The sequence below is a fragment of the Xenopus laevis genome, chromosome 4S, assembly GCF_017654675.1.
Source record: "Xenopus laevis strain J_2021 chromosome 4S, Xenopus_laevis_v10.1, whole genome shotgun sequence".
NCBI classification, from domain to species: domain Eukaryota; kingdom Metazoa; phylum Chordata; class Amphibia; order Anura; family Pipidae; genus Xenopus; species Xenopus laevis.
In genome coordinates this window covers 22,849,458-22,864,451 of record NC_054378.1, presented here as the reverse complement: position 1 = coordinate 22,864,451, position 14,994 = coordinate 22,849,458, and the positions used below count along the sequence as shown (strand labels likewise).

The 14,994-nt window shown below is 41.9% G+C and overlaps 1 protein-coding gene across 6 annotated transcripts in view; it reads right to left on the bottom strand.

Annotated features, from left to right (window-relative positions):
* Positions 1–14,994, bottom strand: part of plekha7.S (pleckstrin homology domain containing A7 S homeolog) — an 86,682-nt gene that overhangs the window by 56,938 nt on the left and 14,750 nt on the right. The window contains exon 1 of one of the 6 annotated variants that reach the window (XM_041561051.1): positions 12,777–12,919. The exons of 4 other annotated variants lie outside the window; for them this stretch is intronic. In XM_041561051.1, the coding sequence (XP_041416985.1) occupies positions 12,777–12,859 (83 nt within the window). In that variant the 5' untranslated portion in view covers positions 12,860–12,919. Of the gene's footprint in view, positions 1–7,470; positions 7,650–12,776; positions 12,920–14,994 lie in introns of those variants that run through there. One more of the 6 variants, XM_041561054.1, reaches the window with a different exon arrangement.

The following is a 14,994-nucleotide window of genomic DNA, read 5'->3' as shown; positions in this document are numbered from 1 at the left end:
TAATGCATAGCACTCAAATTCCACTTTTTACACAGCACTGTGTTTGTGAGCAATTCTAACTGATTTGTTTAAAGGAGAAGGAAAGCTCCAAGACAGTTTATTGCCAACAGATTAGCCACAATAGTGCAAGCTAGAACGCTATATTTATTCTTCAGAATGCTTTACCATACCTGAATAAACAGCTGTAGACACTGTCTCTGTTTGATTAGGATAGAAGCTGCCATATAAGCTTGGTGTGACATCACTTCCTGCTAACATACAGCTCTGAGCTAAGATTACAGCAGGGGTGGGAGGAGGGAGGGGAAGAGGAGCAAACTGAGCATGCTCAAGCCCTAGCCCTGGAGGTTTATGCTGAAAACAGAAAGTCTGATACAGAAGCCCATGTGTACACAATAGAAGGACATCAATTCTGTGTTTCTTTTGACAGAGGACTCAGCGCAGCATTACTGGTGTATTTTTATAGACCTTTCTGATAAAGTTTACTTAATTTTAGCCTTTCCTTCTCCTTTAAATAAGTGAGCATTTTGGGTTTTAGATAAAGAATGATGGGAGCCATTATTATGGTTGTAGAACCACTGGTTGAAGCTGTGTTTTTCTATGGGGAGTTGTGTGTGTGTGGGGTATAAATGCAATATAATTGGGGGTACCAGGGATGGTATTTTCTTCTTACTGTGCTGCACCACCAATGACACTTCCAACCAGCACCACAAATGAAGCTTCCAACCAGCACCAACAATGAAGCTTCCAACCAGCACCTCCAATGGAGTTTCTGACCAGCTCTGGCAATGGAGCATACAACCAGTTCCAGCAACATAGCATTCAACTAGCTCTGGCAATGGGGCATTCAACCAGTTCTAGCAATGGAGCTTCCAACTAGTTCCAGCTAGAGCCATTCCAACCAGCACCACCAATGGAGCATTCAACCAGCTCTGACAATGGAGCATTCAACCCACTCTGGTAATAGAGCTTAATCAGCTTCAACAATGGAGCTTCCAACCAGTTCCAGTAACAGACCTTCCAACCCACCAATGGAGCTTCCAACCATCTCCACCAATGGAGCTTCCAACCAGTTCCAGCAATGGAGCTTCCAACCATCTCCACCGATGGAACTTCTAATTAATCTGGAAATGGAGCTACCAATTAGCTCTGGCAATGGAGCTTCCAACTGATCCTTAATAAAGTGCTGTAAAGCAGGGAAATAAGCCAGAGTGGCACTGAGCTGGGGCTCATCCTTCCAATAGAACCTTCCTTCCTGCAGAACCAGAACATTTCTAAATTTGACTTTATCAACTTATATATGTACCTGCAAAGATGCACTAGTAGCCCCCTATCTTCTTTTCTGCTGATTCAGTGCACACGATCTGGGATGCTGTCACTTACCTGTACTTTAGGAACCCACTTACAATATACAGTATATATATATATATATATATATATATATTATATATATATATATATATATATATATATATATATATATATATATATATATAATGAAGAACAAAAAATGCCAGCACCAAGGGTCTTGTGTCAAAAAATCTTGTATTAAGACACTTTATTAACTCTTTATTGTTTATCACAAGATATAATAATGCAGTCGAGTTTGCTGCCTTGGATTTGTTCCACAACAATTCACATTTTTGATATAATAATGACAACACATCAAAGTGTGGACACAATGCAATAATTTTGAATGAATACATCAATACATCAACCTATATGCCCTCTATGCACACCATTTTGGAATTAACACTTGTGCGATACTTCAAGGTTCAGCATACAAGGTGTTGGTTTGTCCGTTGTTTTTCCCACAATGGGAGCTACCTAATTTCTTTTACTATAGACACCCTCCTGCTCCCCACCCAAACTCATACTACTATCAGAGGGCATATAGGCTGATGTAATGATCTAGGTGGGACCAGTATTTTCATTAATCAGATATACTGCAATCCTTATAACTGTGAAACCAGATCGGGATACATCATATTTTTAAGTGTTTTTATATTTCATTAAATTCCTCTTTTGATTTTAAATGAACTATTAAATGTTATGTTTTATTGAGTAATTCCTTCTTCTACACACTAGTGGAATGCGAACTGTTGCTTACGTAATTAGCACCCCTTACACTAATGCACTTTATTAACTCTTTATTGTTTATCACAAGATATAATAATGATAACTCATCAAAGTGTGGACACAATGCAATTATTTTGAATGAATTTATTTGCACTCATCAAAAACATCCTTTAAGGCAATAATTATTCCTTTCATGGTTTCCAAGTTACACACACAATCTAATTATATTATTAATAAGGCTGTGCGACCTCGTTAGCTCTTCTGTGTGTGACATACTCTGCCTGTGTGTGCCCTGCTCTGCCTGTGTGTGACATACTCTGCCTGTGTGCCCTGCTCTGCTCTGCCTGTGTGTATCCTGCCTGTGTGTGCCCTGCTCGTGTGTGCCTTGCTCTGCCCGTGTGTGCCCTACTCTGCCTGTCTGCCCTACTCTGCCTGTGTGTGACATACTCTGCCTGTGTGTGCCCTGCTCTGCCTGTGTGTGCCCTACTCTGCCTGTGTCTGCCCTGCTCTGCCTGTGTCTGCCCTGCTCTGCCTGTGTGTACCCTACTCTGCCTGTGTGCGCCCTGCTCTGCCTGTGTGTGACATACTCTGCCTGTGTGTGACATACTCTGCCTGTGTGTGACATGCGCTGCGTGTGTGTGACATACTCTGTCTTGTGTGTCATACTCTGCCTGTATGTGCCCTGCTCTGCCTGTGGAAAGTGTTTAATCATGTGCTGGGGGTGCTGTATTATCCACGGGGGATAAGGAGGTATATGGATTGGGTATGTCTTAATATGACAACTTTTTTCACATATGAGTGATAATTGATATCCCTGCAGTGAGCACCAACCATTTGGTTTTTTGGTGTGCTACTACAATTAATGTGGATATGGTCTTGTGGTAACATGGGTGTGGTTTAAAGTAGGTGTGGTTTAAAAACAGGGAGTGGTCAACACTGACTTCAATTATCGGCCCTCCGCCATGTAGGCCAGAAAAATTTTGTCCCTCAGTAACACAGAAGTTGGGACAGCACTGATATACGGTATAGATACAATATAACAGGCCCAATATACAGTATATATATATATATATATATATATATATATATATATATATATATACACACACACACACACACACAATATAACAGGCACAATATATATTGTATAGATACAATATCACAGGAACAGTATACGGTATAGATACAATGTAACAGGCACAAAATACAGTATTACACCATTTCTAGGCAGATCCATTATAGGCTTTAGTTCCTTCGCATTACATTACCCTTTGGCCTCCTCAATTACTAGAGAAGCACTAAGTAGATATTTCTATGCAATGCCTCCCCAGGCTGTGCGTCTGTCCTATCAAAGTGAGTTTATGTGTAGAATTTGCTTTCCCCGCCATCCATCTTAATCATCTGCTGTTTCATCCACGCCACCCAGCACCTCATTCATCCACTTTAACATTCACAAATATCAAACGACAAGGGGAGAGAGTGACCGATGGCTCCTCATTTCATTGATCCGAATGTTTAGTTTGTATCTCAGCACAAAGGAGAAAATATCCATATATAATACACAAAAGCCCTGAATATCTTGTAAATTCTATCCTTATAAACGGTGAGTTCTGATGTCATCAGTTATAAACGGTGAGTTCTGATGTCATTTCTGTCACATGACTCACTGAAATTTGTGTATTATAATAAATAAAGTACCCCCAGTTGTAAAATATGAGGATATTAGAAGTTACCTCGGAGTTCCATGACCTGTATAAAAACACTCGGCCTTCGGCCTCGTGTTTTTATATGGTCATGAAACTCCTCGGTAACTTATAATATCCTTATATTTTACAAGAGGGGGTACTTTATATATATAACCATACGGCACAGGGATTTCCACCAAACACAATTCTGGTACAAAACTCAGAATATCTTTAGTTAAAAAGGTCACCAATAAGAATTAAATAACCATCCCAAGACACAGATCACATGTGTAAGGTTTAATGGACCCCAATATTCTAAGGGCTGTGCCTTAAAGGGAAACTTCCCCTTTGTTGTTAGAGAACAAATACAGGAAAACAAACACCCCCTACCTTTATATTCACAGTTCTGGAAGTGCGGGGGCCACAAAGTATTTTTATTATTCTTTTGTCGGGGGGGTTTATGGCTTTCTGTACAAAGCATATTTCATTACTTGTGATTCTGCCACCACCTAAGGGTTCTGGTGACATATCACGCAGCACCAGCTGCCACTCTTTATTACATTTTCAAACCTGTGTTTTTGGGGAGGGGGTTAGTGGGCTGAAGCTGCCACACATGTCCCTGGTAAGTTACCTAAATTGATACCCCAGCAGCAATTTTGCATTCATCAGGGGGGATCATGAATCATTAGCGCTTATAAACCTGTTGCTGGGCTCCCCCATAAAGCTAAACCCCAGGAGTGCATTTGTCTCTGTGACTCCCCTTGAGTAGCTATCACAAACCCCCTCCATGGACAGGTATGTAACACAGAGCTAAAAAGTCAGGTTCAGGGCAGAGACATTATGAGAAATATCCTCTGTATAAACCGTCCCCCCGTCTAACACCCTAGCAGCCAAGCGGAGTGATAGGTGCAGGCTTTCCTTATTAAGGCTTAACATGCTGCCCTGGCCCTCGTCCCATGCACATCACTCCCCCAAAAGCCCCTGACACATTCCTGATAAAATAATTGGCATTGCTACTGTGTAGCACATGGAAAGATGGGGGTGAAGGTCACGTGAAGGACAAGTGGAGCTAAGACATAACAATATCTTCGTTAGAACAAGCCCCATGTCTACAGGGACCTCCTACTTTGTGCATTTAATGGGGGTACAGAGACTTCTCCTGCTGCCAGTAAGTCACATTCATTCTGCAGCCAGTTAAATGGGAAGCATAATATTTGGGGTGTGTGATGTCCACATGTGCAGTATCCCAAAGTCACCCCGTGTCACCAGCTTTAGGTGTGTGTAGGGCATACCTCCCAACATTTTGGAAATAAAAAGTTGCTGCCATGCCAAATTTGTGGCCACACCCCCTAATTACCATGTTCATTTTACAAAATTTGTCAGGTTATTAAAGTTTGAACATATTTCTGTTTTTTTTTTCCAGTTATTACAGTTTTGCTAATTAAGGTGAATTGACCTTTAAGCTGCGAGTCTAACTTCTCCCAAGGGACCTTATTTTATATTGTTACAACTACTAATTTGCGTATCTCAAAATTGTTACAAAAGTATCTTATATGTAGCTGTGGCTGTTCTGGGCTCTCTGCCAAAAGCCAATTAAGTTATAAACTTTGTTTCTTTTTATGGCTGTTCAGTGCAGAGAAAAACAAGACTTTCCAGTACAAACGAGGGACTGCAGTTTGAGCTGTTGAAAGAGGTCCCTCTAAAAACAGGACAGTTGAGGGGGTATGGTGTAGGGCTCTCAGCTGCACCCCTCTTCCTGCAATCTTTAGGGGTGCCATGGCATTCTTATTTCAAACTAAACCCGGCACCAAAATTCCCCATTGTGCTAACAATAGTGATTGTGTGTCACTGCCAATCCAATAGGAGACTCGGGCACAGCAAGCAGCAGCCACCGACTCATGTAGAAGCAGTTACTGGGAATAATATGAGTTATAGTTCAGGGGGAAGCAGAGAGAATGAGATAAAGACAGAAAGACAGACAGAGGGAAAGACAGAGAACAGGAGCACATATACAGTTGTGTATGCACTAAAAACTCACAGAGTATATACTGTGCTTCTGTGCATTTACATATATGTATATATTCATTTCTAGGGTGTATACCCTTTAGGGTAAGGCCACACGAGGAGATTCGGGAAGATTTTGTCGCATGGCGACTAGTCACCTCGTCTTTTGAGCGACTATTTCCCTGAACTGCCTCAGCGTTTTTCCCCATAGGCTAGAATGAAAAGTCGCCTGCGCTAATGCACACGCGGCGATGAGTTTTCTATTGTCGCCCGAAGTTGCCTCAGAGGCAACTTTGCGCGACTATTGAAAGTTGCCTTCGCTAATCCACACGCGGCGATGAGTTTTCTATAGTTGCCCGAAGTTGCCTCAGAGGCAACTTTGGGCGACTATTGAAAACGCATCGCCGCGTGTGCATTAGTGCAGGCGAATTTTCATTCTAGCCTATGGGGAAAAACATAAGACAAAAAAAAAACATAAATTATCAATTATGCTCATAAAGGTACCACTTCCTTACCAATAACAATTAGGCAAAAGTAACATTCTGAGTGGCTAAAGGTGTGCTGCATGGCTGTACACAAACCAGTACAGTCTGTAAAATGTATCTGAATTGAGATAATTCAGATTCCCAATAGTCATTCATTCATAACTTTCACTACTATTGTCTGTCACTGTTGCTGTTTGTCCCTTTCGGTTACCTGCACTGCTGGTGACCTTGGAAACAATGTAGCAGCAGCCAGGTGATTCACAGACATGGAGGAGTCAAGAGGCAGCAGTTCAGAGAAGAGAAAGGGACAGACACAATGACAGTTACACAGAACTATAAACCCTGTGAGAATGAGGAAATAATGGATATTGGGAAGTTGTATCAGGAGTCAGAGGCAGCAGTGCAGAGAAGAGGAAGGGACAGACACAATGACAGTTACACTGAACGATAAACCCAGTGAGAATGAGGAATGAATGGATATTGGGAAGCTGTATCAGGAGTCAGAGGCAGCAGTGCAGAGAAGAGAAAGGGACAGACACAATGACAGTTACACAGAACTATAAACCCACTGAGAATGAGGAACTAATTAATATTGGGAAGTTGTATCAGGAGTCAGAACCAGCAGAGCAGAGAAGAGAGAGGGACAGACACAATGACAGATACACAGAACTATAAACCCAGTGAGAATGAGGAAATAATTGATATTGGGAAGTTGTATCAAGAGTCAGAACCAGCAGAGAAGAGAGAGGGACAGACACAATGACAGTTACACAGAACTATAAACCCAGTGAGAAGGAATAAATGGATATTGGGAAGTTGTTTAGCATGTACATTTTCTTTCATTAAGCAGAATTCTTTGGGGTGTTCTTCCCCTTTAACAATCCTTAAGTAAATAGGCAACCCTCACACAGTCTGCTTGCTTCTAAGTGAGAAGGTTATCAGAACCATAACTGGCACAGTTCATTAGCATTAAGCAAACAACACTGAATCAATAACTATATATATCTATATATACACACCTGAGATTCACTCTGTGCAACAAGTCCCCCACTCCCAAGCCCCGCACCACCAAAGGGTTTATGTTGTCATTGTGGTGGGTAAGTGATTTTTCACAGAATTGGAGGGAGGGGGCAGATAGAGCAGAATAATATAAATGTGTGTATCTGACAGCACAGGTATCACAAACACACACACACAGTGTAACACAAAGGGCCCCATACCTGCCGGCATCCACTATATCGGTCTTGTCCATTAGATTTGCTCCGTTCCTCTGTGTTCCCTTTAATTCCCTGAGTAAATACCCTGTCCCACTGTTTGTTCAGGACGGTGGCCAGAGACTCAATATCATATCAGTTGGGCTGCCACTCAGGGAATTAACTTTTAAATAACAATACAGGGAAAGTTCTGCAGCGCTCGACTCCCAGAGCTTCTCACATAGAGTCGCAGCCCCCTGTCAAAAATATCCTCCTGCTGTAGATAACACATAACTGTCACCATCCTGCCCCCCGGCAACACCTCTCACTTATTTATTATTATTATTATTTCCATTATTATTATTTTCCATTATTATTAATATTATACAGCTGGAGAACCTGCAGCCTGGAATCCACAACCCTTAAAGGGGACCTGCCACCCTAAGAAATAATTCCAGATTCATTTCTATCATGTTAGTTGAGTAACATAAACTTTATTTACACTATATTTATTATTTAAATTTTGTTTCCTACAGTCTTGGAATTACACAATCACAGCAAGCAGGCAGGAGCCATTTTGTGGACACCCCAAAATCTTGCGTATGCACCAGAATTGGGGACCTAATGCCAATGTGCAGTGCACTACACAATTATAGAGCCTGAGGAGAGAGCGGGAATGTGAGGAGAGCAGTGACATCTAAGAATTACTCAATGGAAAGTGAAAGAAATTGACTGCCCCACCTCTATGCCTCAGGCATAGAGACGGGCAGGTAATATTTAATATTTAAACAGCTTTATAACAAGTATGGATGTTTTAATGAAAAAAATAATTTAGGTCCCATGGTTAATATGCAAAGGAATTTCATTATACAGCTTTTTTTATGTGTAGGTGACAGGTCCACTTTACCACAGAATCAAGAGCAAAGTCAGTGAATGTGGACAGAGATGAAAGAGGAGAGTTTATAGATATAATGTATCACTTAGTATCATCCTCACATCCTGCACAGCACCGACTACTAAATACACTGACTCATATTCAAAATTATTATTATTAATAATAATATCAACTCACTCAATATTCCTATCCCACTGTACTTCAGAGTCACACGCAATTGTATAACAGTGAACGCAACTGCTCATTCATGTGATGTTGTGCCAAGGGCATGAATTGTGTATAGGAGGGGGTCATTCAATTGCAAGCTTTTCTGGGAAAGGGAGTATTACACTCAGAGCAAATGTACCTGCCGGTTGGTGATTATCATTTAATGCCCTAGAATCCAAGATTTCTTCATTCTGCAGGGAGTTGCAGTTGTACAGGTGAGTACATGGCAAGTACATGTGGCTGTATAGTGGCTATTGTTTGGAGGAAATGCCACAACATAAGGAGTAGAAGTGCACCAGCACTTACACACACACAGCTCTGTCCATGTGACATTGTGTTGTGCTACAAACCAGCCAGTGTTGTACTTTCCTGGGCCGCACCTGTAGGTTACACAAACAAGCGAGGCTGCAAATAGTCCCGGCTGAAGAATGCAGATAATGCTTTAAGTGCAGAGGTTATTGGTTCATTCGGACAATGTGGCACAGAGATTCCTTCCTAATGCAACACACACACGATGTGGCACAGAGATTGCTTTAAAATGCTACACAGACACAAACACATAAACCTGTCACACCTGCTACACAGACACGCACATTTTGAGGAGTGTGGGAAAATTGCTACCATGTCAGGCAGGCAGTGTTCTGGGCACAGAATGGAAACACAACACTAGATCCAGTGCAGTCTGCATCAAGCCTTTTCTCATGTGCATTATAAGGGATGAGATGACAGCCGACTGATACTGTGCCATTCAGTTTCCAGGAGCCCCCAGTGGATTTCTTTCCTATATTACATCCCAGCCGCAGCAACAATAAATCAGTGATTATTCCGTCCCACGGAGAATGCAGTTTCTTTTTGTGCCTCTCGCTGTAAAACAAATCTGCTTGAAGACCAGCTCTGAAATGCGACATTCAGCTGTAAAATCACATGGGGGCCGAGAGACAAGCAGAATATACAAAAATAATTGTAACGTGTCTCATTGCTGCCAATGCCACCTGCCTTACCCTGTTCACAGGCGTTCTGCCACTCAGCAAGCTGCATGTGCTCAGCTCCTTAATGTCCAGCAGATGGCAGCACAAGGAAATACACATCTCATTGATCTCTATGGGTCTGCACACACACACAGACACGAACAAGGCCGGAGCTAGGTCAACTGTCTGTATAAAAACCCTTATGGATCCAAGACCCACACTTTGGTGCCAGCAATCAAACGTGGTGGGCCTTTTCTCCCCCTGATCACACACAGGACAGAATAAATGATACACTAGGAACAGGGGATGGGAATCAAGATGATCTGCTGCAGAAAACCGTACATAGAGCAGCTCTGTGCTTGTGCCCAAACTCTCCCCCAAATATGTTGTCCCTAGTGGGGCATGGTAATGTGCACAAGGTAGGCTCTTCAATAAGCCCTTTCTCCTTCACGACCGACAAATAACATTTTTATGTTTGTTGGGGTCCCCTCTGCCTACAGTACTGCAACTAGATAAGAACGATAAGTAGGAAAAATAAGGATTATGATTAACACAAATCATGGCAATATATCTGTTTTTTGGTTTCCAGGGTTAGAGACCCCAATAACTATTAAGAGGTTGTATTTATGTTGCAGCCTGTTTAGAGGCAGAATAGGAATGCTAATAAATCAAAAACACTACAAAATAAGTAATGAAAAATAAATAATGAAGACACACTGAAAAGCTTTAATGCCTGTCAATAATTATGTGTAGCCACGTCAGCATTTATATTAATCGTCAGTATCTGTGGGCTTCAGTTGCCACCAAGAGCTCACATTCCGCATTGTGGAAAGGCATGAAGATGAAATATATATATCTCAGATATGCTCTAATAAACGGCAATCATTAGCAAAATGGACCCCAATCTGGAGGTAGAAGGGTCACTGAGACTGGGGCTCCATTTGTCTGGGGTCGAAACAAATTTAATGATCATGAGTAAAGGGCAAATAGAACTGCAGAACATTTCAACACATCTCAGCCGTGATATAGGAAGAATCCATGGTCTGTGGTTAATGCAGCAATTGGAACAGTTACATTTGTATCGCTGAGAGCAGAACTGCACAGGAGGCATTGGCCAGATGGGAAATCTCTCAGTTATCACATCAGATTGTAATATCAGTTCCACTAGACACGTGCAACTACCTCTGACCCATGTTTTCCAATAGCCTCGCATTAGGAAGACAGAGGCAGCCTCAAGACCAAAAAAGGTGCTTTTTCCATTAAATGGGTTGTTCATTTTTTAGTATGTAGAGATATATTGTATACAGTAGGTATATACTGAGACAATTTGCTTTTGGTTTTCATTATTTATAAATTGTGGTTTTTTTTTTTAGTTATTTAGCTTTTTATCCAGCAGTTCAGCCATCTGGTTGCTAGGTTCTGAATTCCTCTAGCAACAATGATTTGATTTAATAAGAGACTGGAATATGAATATGAGAGGCCTGAATAGAAAGATGAGGAATAGAAAGTAGCAATAACCATAAATTTGAAGCCTTAAAGAACATTTCTTTTTAGATGGAGTCAGTGACCCAAATTTGAAAGTTTGGAAGCAGTCAGAAGAAAAAGGCAAGCAATTCAAAAACTATAAAAAATAAAATAATAAAGACCAACTGAAAAGTTGCTTAGAATTGGCCATACTAAAAGTCAACTTGAAGGTGAACCATCCCTTGGACAGCTTTTTGCATACAGAACTGTTTGAAAGCAATGATTTTGATGAAGCTGAAGTTCCTCTTTAATGCTGAGTAGAAGACAGTGTAGGTCTTACCAAGAAGGTTAAAAGCCCTGGGGTATAATTGCAGCCTGGGAAGAGAGACCCATCAAACAGGAGGAAATGAGAGCCATTTATATAGAGTGAATTCTTCCTATTGGCTTTTCATGTGTTGGGGGGGGGGTAAAAACATCTGTCGCTACAAAGTCCCAAGTATCTGCTCATATTTCTCTTTCATATCAGGATTTACTACTCAGCAGTCAATCAGAGTGCAGTGCCGGAGCTAGAGATTGTGCTGCACCCTCTGAATATCATTCCCATGACAGCCGTCCAGCAAAGGACTCTGGGAACGAGAAGAACTACAACGCCCAGGTGCACCAATAAAGCTACTAGATTGTGGGGGGTGTCTGAGGTCACTATATAGTATGGCGGTAAAGTACAACAATGGGACTGCATACAATGTCGGAGCCTGCCGACAGCCAATCAAAATGGGCACTGAAGGTGGCACTGGCACTGCCTTTGCCCAGATCACTCAGCTGAGATCATTAAGACCTGTGCATTTAATAGCAAAATCTAATAATGGGGAATTACTCACAGAACTGGATTCTCATTACCCTTTCCTGGCCAAATGGACAGATAAATATCCTTTAAATGCCGGAGCATGCCACCATTCAGATCCACTCTTCCCACTCTTGGAAGGATTTATTCTCAGGCCGGCAGTTGCACAGAGGGGGCTCTGGGGGCATTTAAAAGGGTTTATTATGCCACAACTCCCAGCATCGTGCCGGCGCATTCAGACGAAACGTTCAATTACAGTGAATAAATGCAACAACCGTTCATCTCGGGGGTGGCTCTTCAATTAGACATCAGCGATTAGCTATTTGCTTTTTTTCTTTAATGTGTTTCAAAGCAGACAGTAAATTGTACTGGTGCAAGGCGGGTCACACAGTAAAGGTTCCAATCAGACTCTGGGCATCAGAGTGTCATATTCAGCAACCCTCAAGCTTTGGGAATAAGTTCCATTTAAAAGGATTCTATTAAAGGAGTTGTTCATCTTTAAATTAACTGTTAGTATGATGTGGAGACTGATATTCTGAGACAATTTGCAACTGGTTTTAATTTTTTATTATTTGTGAGTTTTGAGTTATTTAGCTTTTTATTCTGCATCTCTCCGGTTGGCAGTTTCTGCAATATAGTTGCTAAGATTAGCAACCATTAGCAACCATTTGTTGATTTGAATAAGATACTGGAATGTGAATAGGAGAGGCCTGAATAGAAAGCTAGAAAGAGTCAGAAGAAGAAGGCAAATAATTAAAAAACTATAACAAATAAATAATGAAGACCAATTGGAGAGTTGTTTAGAATCCTATAACATACCAGAACTTAAAGGTGAACCACCCCTTTAAAGCTGTGCAGAGATATTATGTAAATATATCAACTCTGTTCCCAGGAACTTACAATCAAATTTCTCTATTACAGACATAGATATGTTATTAGCAATTGCATAAGTCCCTACCCTGTGCAATGTCTCACCCTGGGCTCCTCCTCGCTGCTCCTCCAGCCACCCCTTCTGGGGACACAACTGCACCCCAAACCCATTGTTTGTGAAAATCTCTCCGGGCCAAGCTGTAGATCTGTGTTGCTAGATGAACGATAATGATTTGGCCCTGTAGATCCAGCGGGGCCCGACTGCCGGATTGCTGGAAGGAATGTGAGTTTGCGAGAGGATTGTGACTGGGGGCAAGTGTCAGACTCCCACTGGGAAATTCTCTTTCAATGCAGCTTTGTGCCCCATCACATCCCAGCCCTGCTGCTTACACAAGGATTCCCTTAGAAACACACGTATAATCCCTAGGAGGGTACCGTGCAAATGATCTGTGCAAAAGACAAGTGTGTTATCACACAGTGCTGAAAGAGATTTCCCGGCCTCTAGTTAGGGTAATGTGTGAGATCAGTCTATGGGATGTGCTGCCTCTAAGCCAAGCTCTGTGCCATGCTGAGGATCACTTGCCAATGGGAGATCTTACTCCTAACTGGGGTAGAATAATCTATTACAGTGGCATTGTCTTGCTGGCCTGCCTGGGGTTAATATGCACAAAGCTCACTATACAGAATTACAGAGGGGGGTAATAAACACAAAGCTCACACTATTACTGACATTGGCACCTTTATATCCTTATGTTTGTCATATGGCAGAAGGGAGTGAGCAATGAGCTGGTTCAAGTTGTAGTAAAGGCCTGTGACAGTATCATGAGATGGGTGGGTATGAAAGTGTATGTTAGTAAAGGCCACATGCCCCTATACAGATAACATGGGGGTAATTACTTGGGGGGGGGGGATACAGGAGGGAACTTGCTCTGTTAATAGGAAAGGATTAGCAAAGTGCACTGTTCTGCGTGACTGCTGCTCACCTGCCTCCCAGTGCATTGTGGGAGGGTCCAGGGGCTTAAGGGAAGCTGGAGCAGGAATGCAGCACGTGACTGGGGCTTTCCTGGGAAATGTGGAGTAAAAACACAAATTTTCATGTGAATCAATACAAACCCATTGTCCCTGGTCCTGAGCATTGACGTCACTGGGCCCCACGCTTGGCTGCCTATGTACAGCCCCACATGCACTGACAGGTACTGCAACCCACCCCGGCCCCACAGCTGCATCAGCAACAATGCACATAAAAGGAACAGTAATGTTAAAAAATAAAAGTGTTTTAAAGTAATGAAAATAAGTCTTTAAAGGGGAAATTAACCATTACATGGACTTTCTGTTAGCTGTACAAGGTAATCATTCCCAAAACATTACATTTCTTGTGTTTCTTACAATAATTTCTAGTAAAGTCTCTCTCACATAAAGCAAAGGAGGGCCCAGCAGATACGAGGAAGGACCCCCATACAGTGCCAAGGAGGATCCGTACCAACAGTGTGTGACATTTCTCATCCCACAGGTGAATAGATCTTAGTGGATGAGAACCTGCGGCTGCTTAAAGTTTTGCCTCAATTGCACGACTGTCACTGAGCTTCTCACTTCACAACAGAATCAGTAAATCAACTTAATTGCTTATTCTCAACTGCCTCTGGGTCTAATGGGAATATAAACTCTTTCCATAAAATAGGTATTCCCCTGTACTAAGCACAATTCAGCAGGAACAGCCCCCCTAAGTTTGTTCATAGTCTTTACAAAGAGATACCATAAAACTATGGCAGCATAGGTATTCCCCTGTACTAAGCACAATTCAGCAGGAACAACCCCCCAAGTTTGCTTATAGTCTGTACAGAGAGATCCTATAAAGCTATGGCAGAATAGATATTCCCCTGTACTAAGCAAAGGGTTGCCAACTGGCCGGTATTTTACCAGCCTGGCTGGTAAAATTTATGCTTGATGCCAATGTTATTAATAGGAAAAAATGGCAAGAATATAGGAAGGCCGGTATTTTTTTCCATAAAAGGTGGCAACCCTAACTAAGCGCAGTTCAGCAGGAATAGCACCTAAGTTTGCTCATAGCCTGTACAGAGAGATCCCATAAAACTATGGCAGCATAAGTATTCCACTGTACTAAGCACAATTCAGCAGGAGCATCCATTTAGTTGCTAGCTTGTCTGTTATAAAATGCATCATTTAGCAAGAATGTGAAAGAGTGGGTAGGGGCAAGGGCTTGTTAAATGCTACAAAGAATGTTTATTAAAGCGACATGCAAGGCAAATGGTTCAGAACGGACGGACGGACGTTTGCAGCCACCAACT